At 40.6% G+C, this 13,046-nt stretch overlaps 1 protein-coding gene across 1 annotated transcript in view; it reads right to left on the bottom strand.

Moving 5' to 3' along the window:
* npffr2a (neuropeptide FF receptor 2a) overlaps positions 1–12,467 on the bottom strand; it is a 30,255-nt gene extending 17,788 nt beyond the window's left edge. The window contains exons 1-2 of the mRNA XM_086315521.1: positions 12,270–12,467; positions 4,393–4,727 (exon numbers count right to left, since the gene is read on the bottom strand). Of these exons, the coding sequence (XP_086171647.1) occupies positions 4,393–4,720 (328 nt within the window). The 5' untranslated portion in view covers positions 4,721–4,727; positions 12,270–12,467. The remainder of the gene's footprint in view (positions 1–4,392; positions 4,728–12,269) is intronic.
* Positions 12,468–13,046: the final 579 nt, after the last annotated feature.

Below are 13,046 nucleotides of genomic sequence, written 5' to 3'. Positions count from 1 at the left end.
TGCCAGCAACATGTCTCAGAAAGGTGAGATGAGGGGCAAGTTACCTCTGGTTGCATCACCTCTCCTTTTAACAACATTTCTAGGTGTTTTCAGCCACTGAGGGCTTAGCTGTAGTTTCATAGCTCACATAGATTTGAGTGCTGAGCACCCAGGAGATATCAGCATTTCGAAAATGTGCATTATGCATCTGTTTGTTTGCATTTTAGAGTTTTTACTTGTTTTCCTGATCGCAGAGAGAGTGCTCCTGAGAGGCCGAACCTCACATTTACTTGTTTATGTACCAAAAATTCTTCATAATTGTGAGACGTTTGCACACGCAGTCCTTCAGAGTGGTGATCCTCTTCTAGTCTCTATTAAATTTGCAACCTCTCAGGAAATGTCTGTTTATTCCAAATAATGCTACTAATTAACATCTTAGTTATCAGATGTTCCACTGTGTGTTTTTTAAAATGTATTATTATCACTTTTCATGTTTTTGTCGCCCCTGTCCTAACTTTTAATTATTGCCTACAAAATTAAGTTGTGCTTTTCTCCTTTTGTCCACAATCTCTCATCAACACATTTTTTCACAGAAATATATCTTTTTGGTATTTGTGAAATTTTAAATATAAATCAAACACCCAGAGTTTTCATTGACAACCGAAACTAACATACAAAAAAGGATATGCATCACATCCCTGAGCCTTTACAGGTGTGAGCAGCACACGAGCGCAGTATCAGCAGCAGCGGCTCCCATACTCTGTCTGTGCCTGAATGCATCGTGCATTATCACTCAGCTGTAGGTCGCCCATGCTTGGCTGCACTCGAAGCTCGGTGCACGATCACTGTAAACACATGACTATTACGCTACAAGGAGAAAAAATTATGCATAAGGTCATGTTTTCATACATGCAGCCTGAGTAACATGCAAACTGCAGACAGACAGATTACAATGGCATCTAATCTGTTCTGACGCAATAATGGAAAGCAGAGCTGAATTGAGATGTCGGAGTGATTTATTGGCCAAATGCCACTGAATTTCTCTGTATCCTACTCCTAACACTGAAAGAACTGAAAGATGGAGTGCAGGCAGACAGGTGATGAGCTCTGCCCACTTTATGATTGACACAGCCCAGCTGAGTGAGCTCAATTTTCATCTCTGTGCCAAAAGCTCTTTGGCCTGCTGGCGTCTGAATGAATCTTTCATTTTGTCCTCATACAAACTGCAGCTTGACTCACCTTGAACCTTTTTTTTTTTGTCTGCTGCATCACATTTACCATTATGTCCACTGATATTTTACTCAAATCTCAACAGTCGATCAGCAAACATAGAGGGCCATCTTTTTTCGCCTGATCATCACTTTGGGCTCCCTTCTTGCTCAAATGTTTGGATCTTCAGTGGCATGAAAAATCTGCTGGAGACGCCGACGGTAATCTTTCTTGCCCTGTTAACACGGCCTCTCCACTAGGTCATGCAACATAACACACTAAAGAAACTGCAGAGAATTTACTGGAGTATATTCTTCTAAAACATCTTGTGTTATCCTATCTTGTGTAACATGAAATGTGACAAGCTGACTCATGAATTCTCAGAACAGACCCAAAAAATAAAAGTGTTGCAACAGGCATCTAGTGGTCGGGGTCATCAGCCACTTGTTCCTCCCTTTATTGAACCAGGCCTTCATTTTGATGTCTCCTATCCCGCTTTATCATTTCATGATTGCATGAAATTGTGTGGCCATGACACCTTAATGTTGACAGAATCTTCACATAATCACCTTCTGGAGCGATCAAAAACAGTTATGGCTGCAGGTGGCGTCACATAATAAGATGGTATATCCACATTTCATTTTTTCTATAATCTTGCTGATAAGAGAGTCAGGTAATGTAAAGCTCTCGGGTGGTACATCCTTTGCAAAGGCTAATGCATTCTGGAAAGCAATCAGGATCCCCGCTTAATTATGACCTATAAGCATGCACCTCCCACCAAAGTGTAATCCTTTTAAAATCCATATCTGATGAAGCCTAATCAAATATTTTAGATTTCTGTATGGAGACGTGCTCTGCAGATGACCTGAGTTTGGTCAATACTTGACCTCAACCAGAGACAGCCCCATAGGCCAGCCCTGCCAATCACCCTTCCTACTGGCTGGGGGGTCCACTGGTGTCTGATGCAATATGAATGGGGAAGCAGTCGGGGGGGAGGTCTGGGCAGTCAGATCCAAACTGGTTCTTGGCACTTTGAACAGCAGCAGCTGGAGCTATTGCACCAGGCTGAGAGATGCCAGTTGTATATAGTCATGCTTTCTTCAACGCACAGCTCGGGTTTTGAAGCCTATGTCCTAAAGACGGTCTGTAAAGTCGTCCTCAGTGAGAGGTGGCGAGCAGGGGTCGGTATACTTGTATCTCCTGGGTTCAGTGTTTACACATTAGGCTTCTTCTGTGCAAGACGTTTGTTCCCCTGCAGATATGGATATATCCAAGTGCAAAAATCTTACTATTATTAGCCAAATGTAATCATCATTCTCTCCAATAAGCTACATCACAAAATAATTTTTACTGATGTTTTTTCTATTATTACTATTATCCTGTTATTTCTATTATTTTGTGCTCGGCAGGTGTTGATTCCAGAGCTCAATTCCTACTCCGTTGACATGTCTCTCCTCTAGGTTTCTTTTATTAATGGATGACACTGGGATTGCATACACGCTTTATTTTATTAAATGCTTTTGTTATTTTTAGCTGTTCCAGTGCCATTCATAGTGCAGCAAATGCTTACCCACTGGTGTATTCTTGAACTGTTGAGGTTAGAGGTTCGCACTGAAAGAGATTTTTCTAAAACTCTGCATAATTTTTAATGCGATAATCTACTGGAAAGCTAATCTGGAATATGCTTCCTGCTGGTGGGTGCAAGCCGTCCCTTACATTTCTGGATTAAATTCATTGTTATGTCATCGCAGCAGGAATTTAATCACACAAAGAATTCCAGCCAGCTGTACGTTCACATGTCTGGTTTGGCTCTTGATTCAGACTATAATGGGGTTTTTTTTCATACCAAATATCTGCTCTTACAAAGAGGAAAGATGTGGATAATTGGTCTGTAACTGTAATCACTAATTGCAGATTCCGCTCTCGTTATACATCCAAAATTGTTGCTCTAAATGAGTAAAGCAATTTCGTTGTCACTCAGTTGACATTCTTATTGTTAGCAAAATACAGAAGCTCGTGGGCTTTAGTTTGAAACTGTCATTTCATATCAGAATCAAAGGAATTTGAAAACACTTTCCAAGAGTAAATTATCATAAAATCATTGTCAGGAAAATTTTAGTCATTTAATTTCAATGTGTAACTGTAGACAGTATCTGAACCCCCAGCTACTATCACTTGCCTTAAAAATTGCTCATGTGTGATTTAGTCATCAGCAACCAACTGTCAAACGGAATTGGAGCACAATGTGGAAAAAGCCCCGGTTTCTCCATCTCAGCTCACAATTTCAACTCTGCCGAGCCTCTTCTGTTTCTCACCACCACAGGCGATAAGAAAGCGGTGGGTCATGTCTCAGTGCTCACAAGGTTCAGATGGCTCTACAGAAAACTTGGGTAGTCCACATTAATACAACTCAAAGCCAGCAGCTCTGACGCTGTGATTTCACAGTAGAAAGCTAAATGGCTGGTTGAACTCTGGAAAAGATGGTGAGAACAATTTTTTTCATACAGCATTTTCTTTGCGATCACTGAAATGTGAAGCAAGTCTTGGTAAAACAGGGCAAAAGTGAAGACGACAGAAAAACCTTAACCCTTCTGCTCGGTGGCCGTTTCAGGATACCAGGAATCAGATCTGGTTCCACTGCAGTGACTCAGCTGTTGCTGGTCAGGCTGGATTTTACCATACTCCGGCTGCCTTAACATTCATTTGTAATTTAGGTTTATGTGTGCAGTGGGTATACCAAATCTTTCTAAGATGTTCTATCGCTACCAAAAAGTGGTTATTTTCTGCTTCAGAACCTGGTAAGTAGCTGGTTATGATTCTGTTCATTAGTATTTGCTGAGTTCTGCAGATAATCTGCAAAACTTTCATCAAGGAAATTAGATTTTAACTTTCATGTTGGCAACCTTTTATTTTGTTGTCCATTATTGCTGTTCGGTCTACACACTGAAGCTTCAATACGCCTTTCGGGATGTTAATCACAATAGAAGTTTGTCCTCTATCTGGGTTATCAGGAAGCAAGAAGCAATAAATCATCTAATTTATAAGAATCCACATGCAGAAATTCCTCTGTGCTAAAAGGTAATAGTTTCTTCCCTACTCCATGCTCAACCTCTCAAATTTGATGCAATTTCACCAGGTAGTTTTTGGGTAGTGTTGCCACTGATAGCACAAAAGAGCAACACACCTCTATTACTGTCTGCTCACCTGTAATTATGTTGTCAAGAAGCGTTGTTGGCATGCAGAAAATCCCCACCAGCAGGTCACTCACGGCAAGGTTTAGGATGAACAAATTGGTAACAGTCCGCATATTTTTGCTCCTCAGCACGATGAAGCACACCACTCCATTTCCCACCATGCACACGAGGAAAATCAGCAGGTAGGACACGATGAAGATGGCTGCCGTGGATGGCTGATGCAGGTAAAATCCAACATAAGTGATGTTGCTCCTGGGTATGACAGACTCCAGGGAGGAGTTGTACAACGTCCAGTTGTCATTCAGTTGAGTCAAGTTGTTTTCAAATCCTTCGTTCATTTTAACCCTGTAATATGAAAAGTCGTTAGAAAAGTGCAATGAGAAGGTACTGGAGTATTTATTTATTTATTTTAAGATTAGTTTTGTATTAAGTAAAATCCTGCAATCGAAGGTTTGTTAAAGGATTTTTGGTGAAAACATGTTTGTTGACCACGGCTGAATCCCTCTCTAGTGTTGTAAATCATTTCAGTTTTATTCACATGGCACCAAATCACAGTCACAGTCACCTGAATGTGCATCATACTGTAAGAGCCTACAATACTGGAAAGAAAACCCCAACAATTAGATGACCCTATGAGGAAGCACTTGGTGACAGTGGGAAGGAAAAACAAGAAGAACCAGGCTCAGAGAGGGACAGCCATCTGCTTGGGGGTTAGGGAGGAAGAAAGGAAAAAGACGCACTGTGGAAGTGAGCCAGAGATTAATAGTATTTAAAAAAACAAACAAACAAAAAAGATGTGAGTGAAGAAGAATCCCCCAGCAGACTAGACCTACTGCAGCATCACTAAGGGAGGATTCAGGTCACCTGATCCAGCCTTAACTATAAGCTTAATCAAAAAGTTTTAATCCCAATCTTTTAAAAAAGCACCCATTAAGGAGTACAAAAATACCTTAAAAACATATCATCCTGTCAGATTATAATGTATAATGTTACACAAGAACGGGAAGAAATCAAAATGAAGAAAGATAATGCTCCTCTAAAAGTAAAAGAAATACCCTCACCTCTTCAAAGAGAAGTTTTCTGCCTTTGTAGCTGAATGATAAAGTTCAGAGAAATCTGTGATGAAACCTTGTTCCTTTCACTCTCACATCAGTGCAGCGTGTTGGGTTTTTATTGTGTTACAACAATGCTGCGATTTTTGCATGATACCAGATGTTGAGTGTGGGCAGATACATTTTGATTTTGATCATTTCTTATCAAAAAAGCTCGAGTCGGCTGATGTATCTGATGGTTATCTGATCACCCGCTGTGTTTTATTTGTCTGTTATTTTAATGGAGGTGATGATAAATTATTTTTTAAAAGCTCCATTTTGAGCAGCGTTGTTGTAACTGCTTGTACTTTATCCCCTGAGGTTTTCCAGGCTGGAGTAAGTCTGATTTTAAAATATAAATGCATTTGTATAACGCTTTACTCAGTCCCTAAGGACCCCAAAGCGCTTTACACTACATCCAGTCATCCACACATCCACACACTGGTGATGGCAGCTACATTGTAGCCACAGCCATCCTGGGGCGCACTGACAGAGGCGAGGCTGCCGGACACTGGCGCCACCGGGCCCTCTGACCACCACCAGTAGGCAACAGGTGAAGTGTCTTGCCCAAGGACACAACGACCGAAACTGTCGGAGCCGGGGCTCGAACCAGCAACCTTCCCATTACAAGACAAACTGCCAACTCTTGTCCAACTTTTACCTACTGGGCGTTTATTGGCCATTATTCAAACGTAGTTTAGTATAGTCAGCATTCAGTACATCCGTACATTATGAAGTACAAAATGAAAATATTAAAGTGTCCAATAAGACTTTGAAACTTGCAACTCAAACTCGTTATTGGAAAAGCTGATGGATTAAGTTTTCCCAGTCGTCCTCTTAACAGCTGCACTTGGTTTTACAACCACTTGTTTCACTTTACAGATCCCAAGCTGTGTCCATCTTTTCAGTCTCTGGTATAAATGAGATTATCAAACCTTTCCTCAACATTTTGTTTAAGCCTTTTTAATAAAATAAATAAATCAGCATCTCTTTCAATACATGTCAAACCGGCCCCGTGCCAGCAGCAGCGCGCTACTTCACTGTCCTATTTTCCATCTGTGTTGCTACTTGAAAAGAGCACTTCTTCCCCCTTCACTTTTTCAACCCGAGCATTGGCACACTGGAGCAGCTCTTGTTGTGGGATCCTGCTGTCGCTGTCTAATTGCGTTTTATAAAACGAGATGAGATGGTTGTTGAGGGAAAAAGAAAATGCCAAAGAAAAAATTACCCACCAAGTCAACAAACTCGCAATTGTGAATTTATGTTCGTATGCTGTCGAAAACATTTCAAAGGTGAACGTGTTGTAAGTGCAGGCTAATCATTTCTACTCTGACATCCTTCTGCATTCAGAACTGTGAAGGCTCTTTTAGAGCGTTTCAAGCAATCTTCCTCTTTTTCAGTGAAACCAGTGGTTTATGCTTTGTAATAAACCCTGAATGTGTTTCTATTCATTAAGCCAACTTTGGTTTGTAAATGTTGACAGTGACACGCTTACCCCCTCAAAAAGGGTCTTGCCTTGGTTAGATGTCATCCACTCTAGTTGGCCTCTATTTAATTCAGTTTTATTTAATCACAACAACAGTCTCCTCGAGGCGCTTTCTGCAGTCTTTCAGCTTTTTTTGATTTTTTTTCTCTCTCTGACAGGCTTATTCAGTCTCTTAAACCTTTTGACAGCCTCCCTCCCTTGTACTGGTATCTCATATCATGTTTGATGTTAGAATGAAAAGCTATGAATTTAACACTTTCATTTTTTACTCTCTTCTCGTATAGAACTTAATCTGTTTTCTAAGAGTAGGTCCACCTGAATTTGACACACGTGAAGAAAAGTAAAATAACTATTGATTATATGTGAACAACAAAATGGGCCAATGAAAAAGTCAGCCTCCTCTCAGCTGTCTGAGTGTCACACTCGTGTGCCTTCAAGCAGACAGCAAATTAACAGCTGTGATAGCGTCTACTCAAGAAATTATATAGAAGAGATTTGGATCAGATAAGGGTAGCTGCTGAGAATCATTAAGTCTGATTTGAACTGTCTGGTCATGATTGGATGTTACTTACATGGAGTAATATGAAAGTCTAGATGGAAGAAAACACAATATTACTTTGGAGCTGACTTCCTGTGCTTTGCTGATGTCTTAAATTGATTCCTTCAATCACCGTCATCCTCCCATCACATTTTCTGAGTCTCCTTTATGATGCATCACAGTTTTTACAATTTCATCATTGAACCCAAGATCAACAATTCCCCTTCAGTTAAGTGTATCACATTTGGTGTTGTTGACAGATGGTTTCTGTAACACCTTTTTGATAGAAGTATCGAGCTCTTCTTCATCCGTCTCTGCATTTCTGTGATTTGATATAAGATATTATTTTCAAAAAAGTGTAGGATTTAATAGCCTGCAAATAAATTATAATTCTAATGTAATAGTCATTAATCTGCCAGTGTAGCCACATCCTGATTTCTGTTTCTCACAGTTCCAATGCATGTATATACTCTGTCGATTCTAACCCTTTTTTTATGTTAAGTCTTATTCAACATTTAATCAGTCCAACAGCAGGTGGATCACCTCAGTGTTAGCTGCCATTGTTTGAAATGCACAAAAAATCCCAGCTCCGCATAGAAAGCCCAGTGCAAACTAAACTGCAACATAGTTACAGACTCATGCAAGCTGGCTACACTTTCAGTTAGATCAATCAACAAAAGTTAACCTAAGTCCAGTAACCTGAGGTTTTTCTGAGGTTTGATTCCAGGTTCTAATAGCTGCTGCAGATTGTTATAAAAATTCTTAGGTATGCTGTGAATTATAGTTCTCAGAAAATCAAAAACCTCAAAAAATTGTAATAAGCAGATGTAACTTTTAAAAAGCAAAATGTAATCAGCCAAGAAAGTTAAAAAAGGGGCCGTCTCTTACTTCCTCTCACAGGTATAACAAAATCAGATTTACACAGCACAATTAAAATTGAGCTTTTGAATTGCTGTGCAAAGAATACAGTTGCATTAAATGTAATTACATTAAAAATACATACAAATACAGTGGAACCCCGACTTACGAATACCCCGTTAAACAAAAAATTCAAGTTACGAAGGCGCTGAACGGCAATATTTCTGCCCGAGTTACGAAATCCGCTGGCTCTGATTGGCTGAGCCCACAATGCCTTCCGAATCATGTGACAACCCCTTGGCTTTCATAATTGCGCTTCGCTGTTCCACTTGAACAACGTGTTGTTGTTCTAGTTAGCAATTAGCCTATAGCCTATCGTTCAGCATCGCCTCACTCAAAAGGCGCGACGGGTGCTTCGACTTACGAAAATTTTCAACTTACGAAAGACCCTCAGGAACAAATTAATTTCGTAAGTCGGGGTTCCACTGTACAATGTAAAGTAAACAGTGGAGATGCAGAATACAGAATTAAGTGGCCTTCAGTAGCAGGTACATAACTACTACTACATCAACCAGAAGACAGCAGGGTTACAGATATAACAACAAATGAGAGGTTAGTGGGTTGGAAAGGCCAGAGAGTAAAGGTGGTTTTGAGCCTAGACTCTCCTTTTATCTCAAGCATTAAGTGATTCCATAGCTGTGGAGCAGTGACTGCAAAGATGGTTACCTTGTTACTCCAAATGTGATATTGGAAATGTAAGAAATCAGCAATAAAATCTAGCTGCTGAACTCTGTTAACGTGTTTAAAGACACAGGTGACACCAAGGTACAGGAATCTCCAAAAAAGCAGACATAAAGTAATAAAGGAATGGATGAACTTCCAGATCACGAAAAGCCAAAAAAAGATTTGAGTTTAAAGATGATTTTTAACAAGAGAACAAATGGGTTTAAAAAATTGCATCGAGGTCTTTTGCATTAGGCTTTAAATATGAGGTGAAATGACTTAAACAGCCTGCAAAAGCACTTCTAGATTTGGCCGAACTGAAGATGATGATCTCAGTTATAACTTTAAGTTATTAATCATCCAGGCTTTAATATCTTCATAATAGTTCATAAGAAGCTGTAGGGAATCCTGAGGTTCTAGTAGAAGATAAAACTGGAGGTCATCAGCATAGAAAAGAAAGGAGATGCTGTGCCTCCTAATAATATTACCAAATGGAAACAGATACAAACCCGGACGAGAGCAGAGGATGAGAAAATCTGACAAACAGAGAACGTTGTATCCTTAAGATGGAAACTGAACCGAGAAGAACTCGCTGCTTAGGGCTAACCCAGTGTTTCAGGCAAGAATGTTATGATCCACGGTATCAACAGCACCACTAAGCTCCAGCGTAATCAGGGCTGGTCTATCACCTGTAAACCCTTAGAAAAGGTAGCACCTTTGGTTGCCTTGTGCATGTTACACACTGTGGACTTGTGCACTGGTCTGCACAAATCTCCTAAATCTCTCACATACTGGCTCCAAGCACCACAGTTACCCCAGGACTGATATTACAAGGACATCACTTGCTCTAAGGAACCTTTGGGAAGAAAGTCGCCGAAAAGGGCAAAAGAGCTTTTCCCCACTCAGCCGGCTAGTGTTTGTGAGGAGGAGGCAACAATGCTTGTTACAGGCTCCAAGCTATGGTAGACTTGGATGCTAATTTCCATATGAGAAGCAAAATTTGACCCAGAAACACTCAAGGACTTCAGTGTCACTGTCCTAATGTGCTAACCCACAGCAGCTGAGCCTTCAGTATAATTGGTGGGGACATACTAATGCACACTACACTTTAAAGCTTCATTGTGCAGCTATGAAGCCATCTTTTCACACTATGTTCACATTGTCAACCACCACATTACCTATAACGATGAGAAAAGTGCGAAAACGACTGAATTCTGCAGGACAGTCATGTGCTGTGGACACAGATATATCAGCCACTCCAAGCAGCCCACCCTCCAACAAAATCAAGTCCATTTTGGAGATCGGTTTCTAATCAGAGTGTCTGAATCTGTTAGTGTATGAGTGTTTTTCTGTGTTTGATGCCGCTGGTACACTGTGTGACACTTCACTAGGGAACTGTAAAATAAAGTGCAACTGAAGTGTCTTCCTCCTTCAGTGAATTACTTCTACAGCAGATATACTGCAGGTAAAAGAAAGCACCACTATATGAAATTTCAGTCAGAAACATTGTTGGATTTCAAAGGAAATCATTTGTAAGCTGGAAATATCTAAACATGGTTTTAGAATCAGAATCAGAAAGGGTTTTATTGCCAAATGTTGAGCGGGTTTACAACATTAGCACATTAGGTGGACCTCAGGAATCACATGATAACTTCTCAGTTTGTGTTCTGGTTTGTGCTAAAAGCTTTTGAACTTCAACATAAAAGTGTATCAATCCTTCTATCTGGGTAATTCTCTGTATTTCAACAGCACAAGTATGAAAGGGGAAGAGCTGACCAGCAAAACGAGCCTCGTCTCAGTCATCTGACTAAGATCTGCGTTAAAATAAGGCTTTATAAAATAAGGTTTTTTACTAATTACATTACTGCACTGGGGAGGTACTGTGTTAAGTGGTCCACAGCAGCCCAACAATACATGTTATCATGTTAAAACATTTACATTTTGTGAAAAAACAAATTTACATCTTAATGTTAAAAAACCCTCTAAAATTCAATCGACTGATCGTGACCTCTTAATTAAACACTAATCTCACTATCCAACCATAACTGCTTCTCCTTTAGCAGGCAGAAGACCACGTTCAGAGCAGCTTCCTCCTCTCACTCATGTTCACTAAACAATAAAGTTATTACAATAAACAGTGGAGGTTCTGCTGTCATTAAACATGCTCTTCACATGATACTGCATATGAGCTGGGAGCCGCAAGGGAATTCCAGACTGTGTTCATGTCCCTAATATGCCACTGATCATTTTTTGGTGAACTTGTGATCACAGTGCATTTATCCAGGGTGTAACTGGAAATGTAGCTCAAAAACGAATAAGATCCTTTTGCCTTCTCTAATGTTTGTCAAACATGCAGCTTAGAATAAACTTAAATGTCAGATCCAGTCCTTCATCATCTTTCACCAACCCCAGATTTTGCATTTCTCATCATTCTTTAAGCATGTATTAAAAGCAGCCATTGTAATGGCATTAATAGAGCTGCATTGTGCACGTTTGTATTCAGATTTTAATGCTCCACCTTCGTCTGCATGAGACAAGAGGAGCTCATTACGTGTTTAGAAGTTAATTAATTAGAGTCAAACCCAGTTAAATTTTATATTTTAATGAAAAAGGTGAAAAGAAGTTACGTTTTTTTATTAACTAATCAAACAATTCAAATGTAATTCTAATGGAGCTCCAAAAGTCCCCAGTGATGACTGTGCATGATCCTCTTTCCCACTAATGATAATGATAACACGTACACAGGAGCTCGTTAAGTTCGCGTCCATCCAGCAGCATTCTGCCTGATGCATCGAGGCGAGCAGACAGCTCCATGAACACACTGTGCAACCATTATGCGCACATCACTTAATGAAACATTAAAGTTAATCAGGACATAATATCGCTTCTTCAGATTCCCAGTAAATCTCACAGGAGAGGAATTGGATGCAGACTTCAGGAGCTGAATGACTGAGCGCTCCTGGACAAAGAGCGTCCTGTCAGGCAGTGGACAAAAACGCGGTGATAATGGTTTGGATGGATGCGCACTTGTTCCCTGCCTCTACACGCCCCAACGAGCTTTAAACGCTGTCCAGTTTTAACTATTCAGCTTGAAGATAAGTAAAAGTTACTGAAAATTAATTCTACAGATTCACGTCGCCCTGCCAAACACTGAAATGTTCACCATTGCCTTATTTATGATGTTGTCCTACCTTGTTTGCTTTCACCTCAACGGGCAGCGTTCATTTAAAGAAAATGTCCAAATTTCTACTTTTCTCCGAATGAGACATATTTATATGAAACCGAAGAAAAAACAGAAAGAAGCCAGTCTCTCTCTCTCACTCAGCTCCGTACCAATCCACGTTCAAGCGCGTCGCCTGAAAGCGCGCTTCTCGTGGCACATGGTGCGCTCTGCCGGCCGCTCAGAGCGCAAGTGTGGGATTTGTGCAGATCCAGCCGTGTTTGATGCTGTGACGTCGGGGGCGCAGGGGTGGGATTAGAGGATGAGGATGAACGGGCTAATGGTTGAGTGATATCGCCCCGATCTCGCCCAGCTGCTGACTCTTAAATGTCATTGTCTGTGATGGTGGAAGTGTGGGGGGGCAGAACACAGATGGTCTGCGCAGTAAAACATAGCCTCAGGAACCGTCACACAACACCCCATATAGTCATGTGGATGTTTTCTAAAAATGTTCAAAGCCACGGTCAACAAATTTATGGAAGCCCTGAGATGCCAGAATTTATTAAGTCTGCACTCCCCTGGCAACCACTGGTCGCTAGGAAAATTGGCTATTCCCCAACCAGTTGGAGAGCGGTTGCTGTCTGTTGCTGAATGGTGCTAGCTAAAATCAGTCCTTAAATCAGGGTGCTGCACAACAAAACCTTGCAATTGCTTTGGGTGCCAGCAGTTTGCTTGGTTGCCCATAGTTTGCACTGAAGACAGAAACTTGTCTGCCCCCACCAACTAATCAACGAGCAATAGTGAAACT

The sequence above is a fragment of the Aulonocara sp. 'chitande type north' Nkhata Bay genome, linkage group LG12, assembly GCF_057382095.1.
Source record: "Aulonocara sp. 'chitande type north' Nkhata Bay isolate Kocher_YH1m ecotype deep benthic linkage group LG12, A_spYH_male_GT1.1, whole genome shotgun sequence".
Classification (NCBI taxonomy): domain Eukaryota; kingdom Metazoa; phylum Chordata; class Actinopteri; order Cichliformes; family Cichlidae; genus Aulonocara; species Aulonocara sp. 'chitande type north' Nkhata Bay.
Note: the sequence above shows the minus strand (reverse complement) of the source record. Positions and strands in the feature narration are given on the sequence as shown.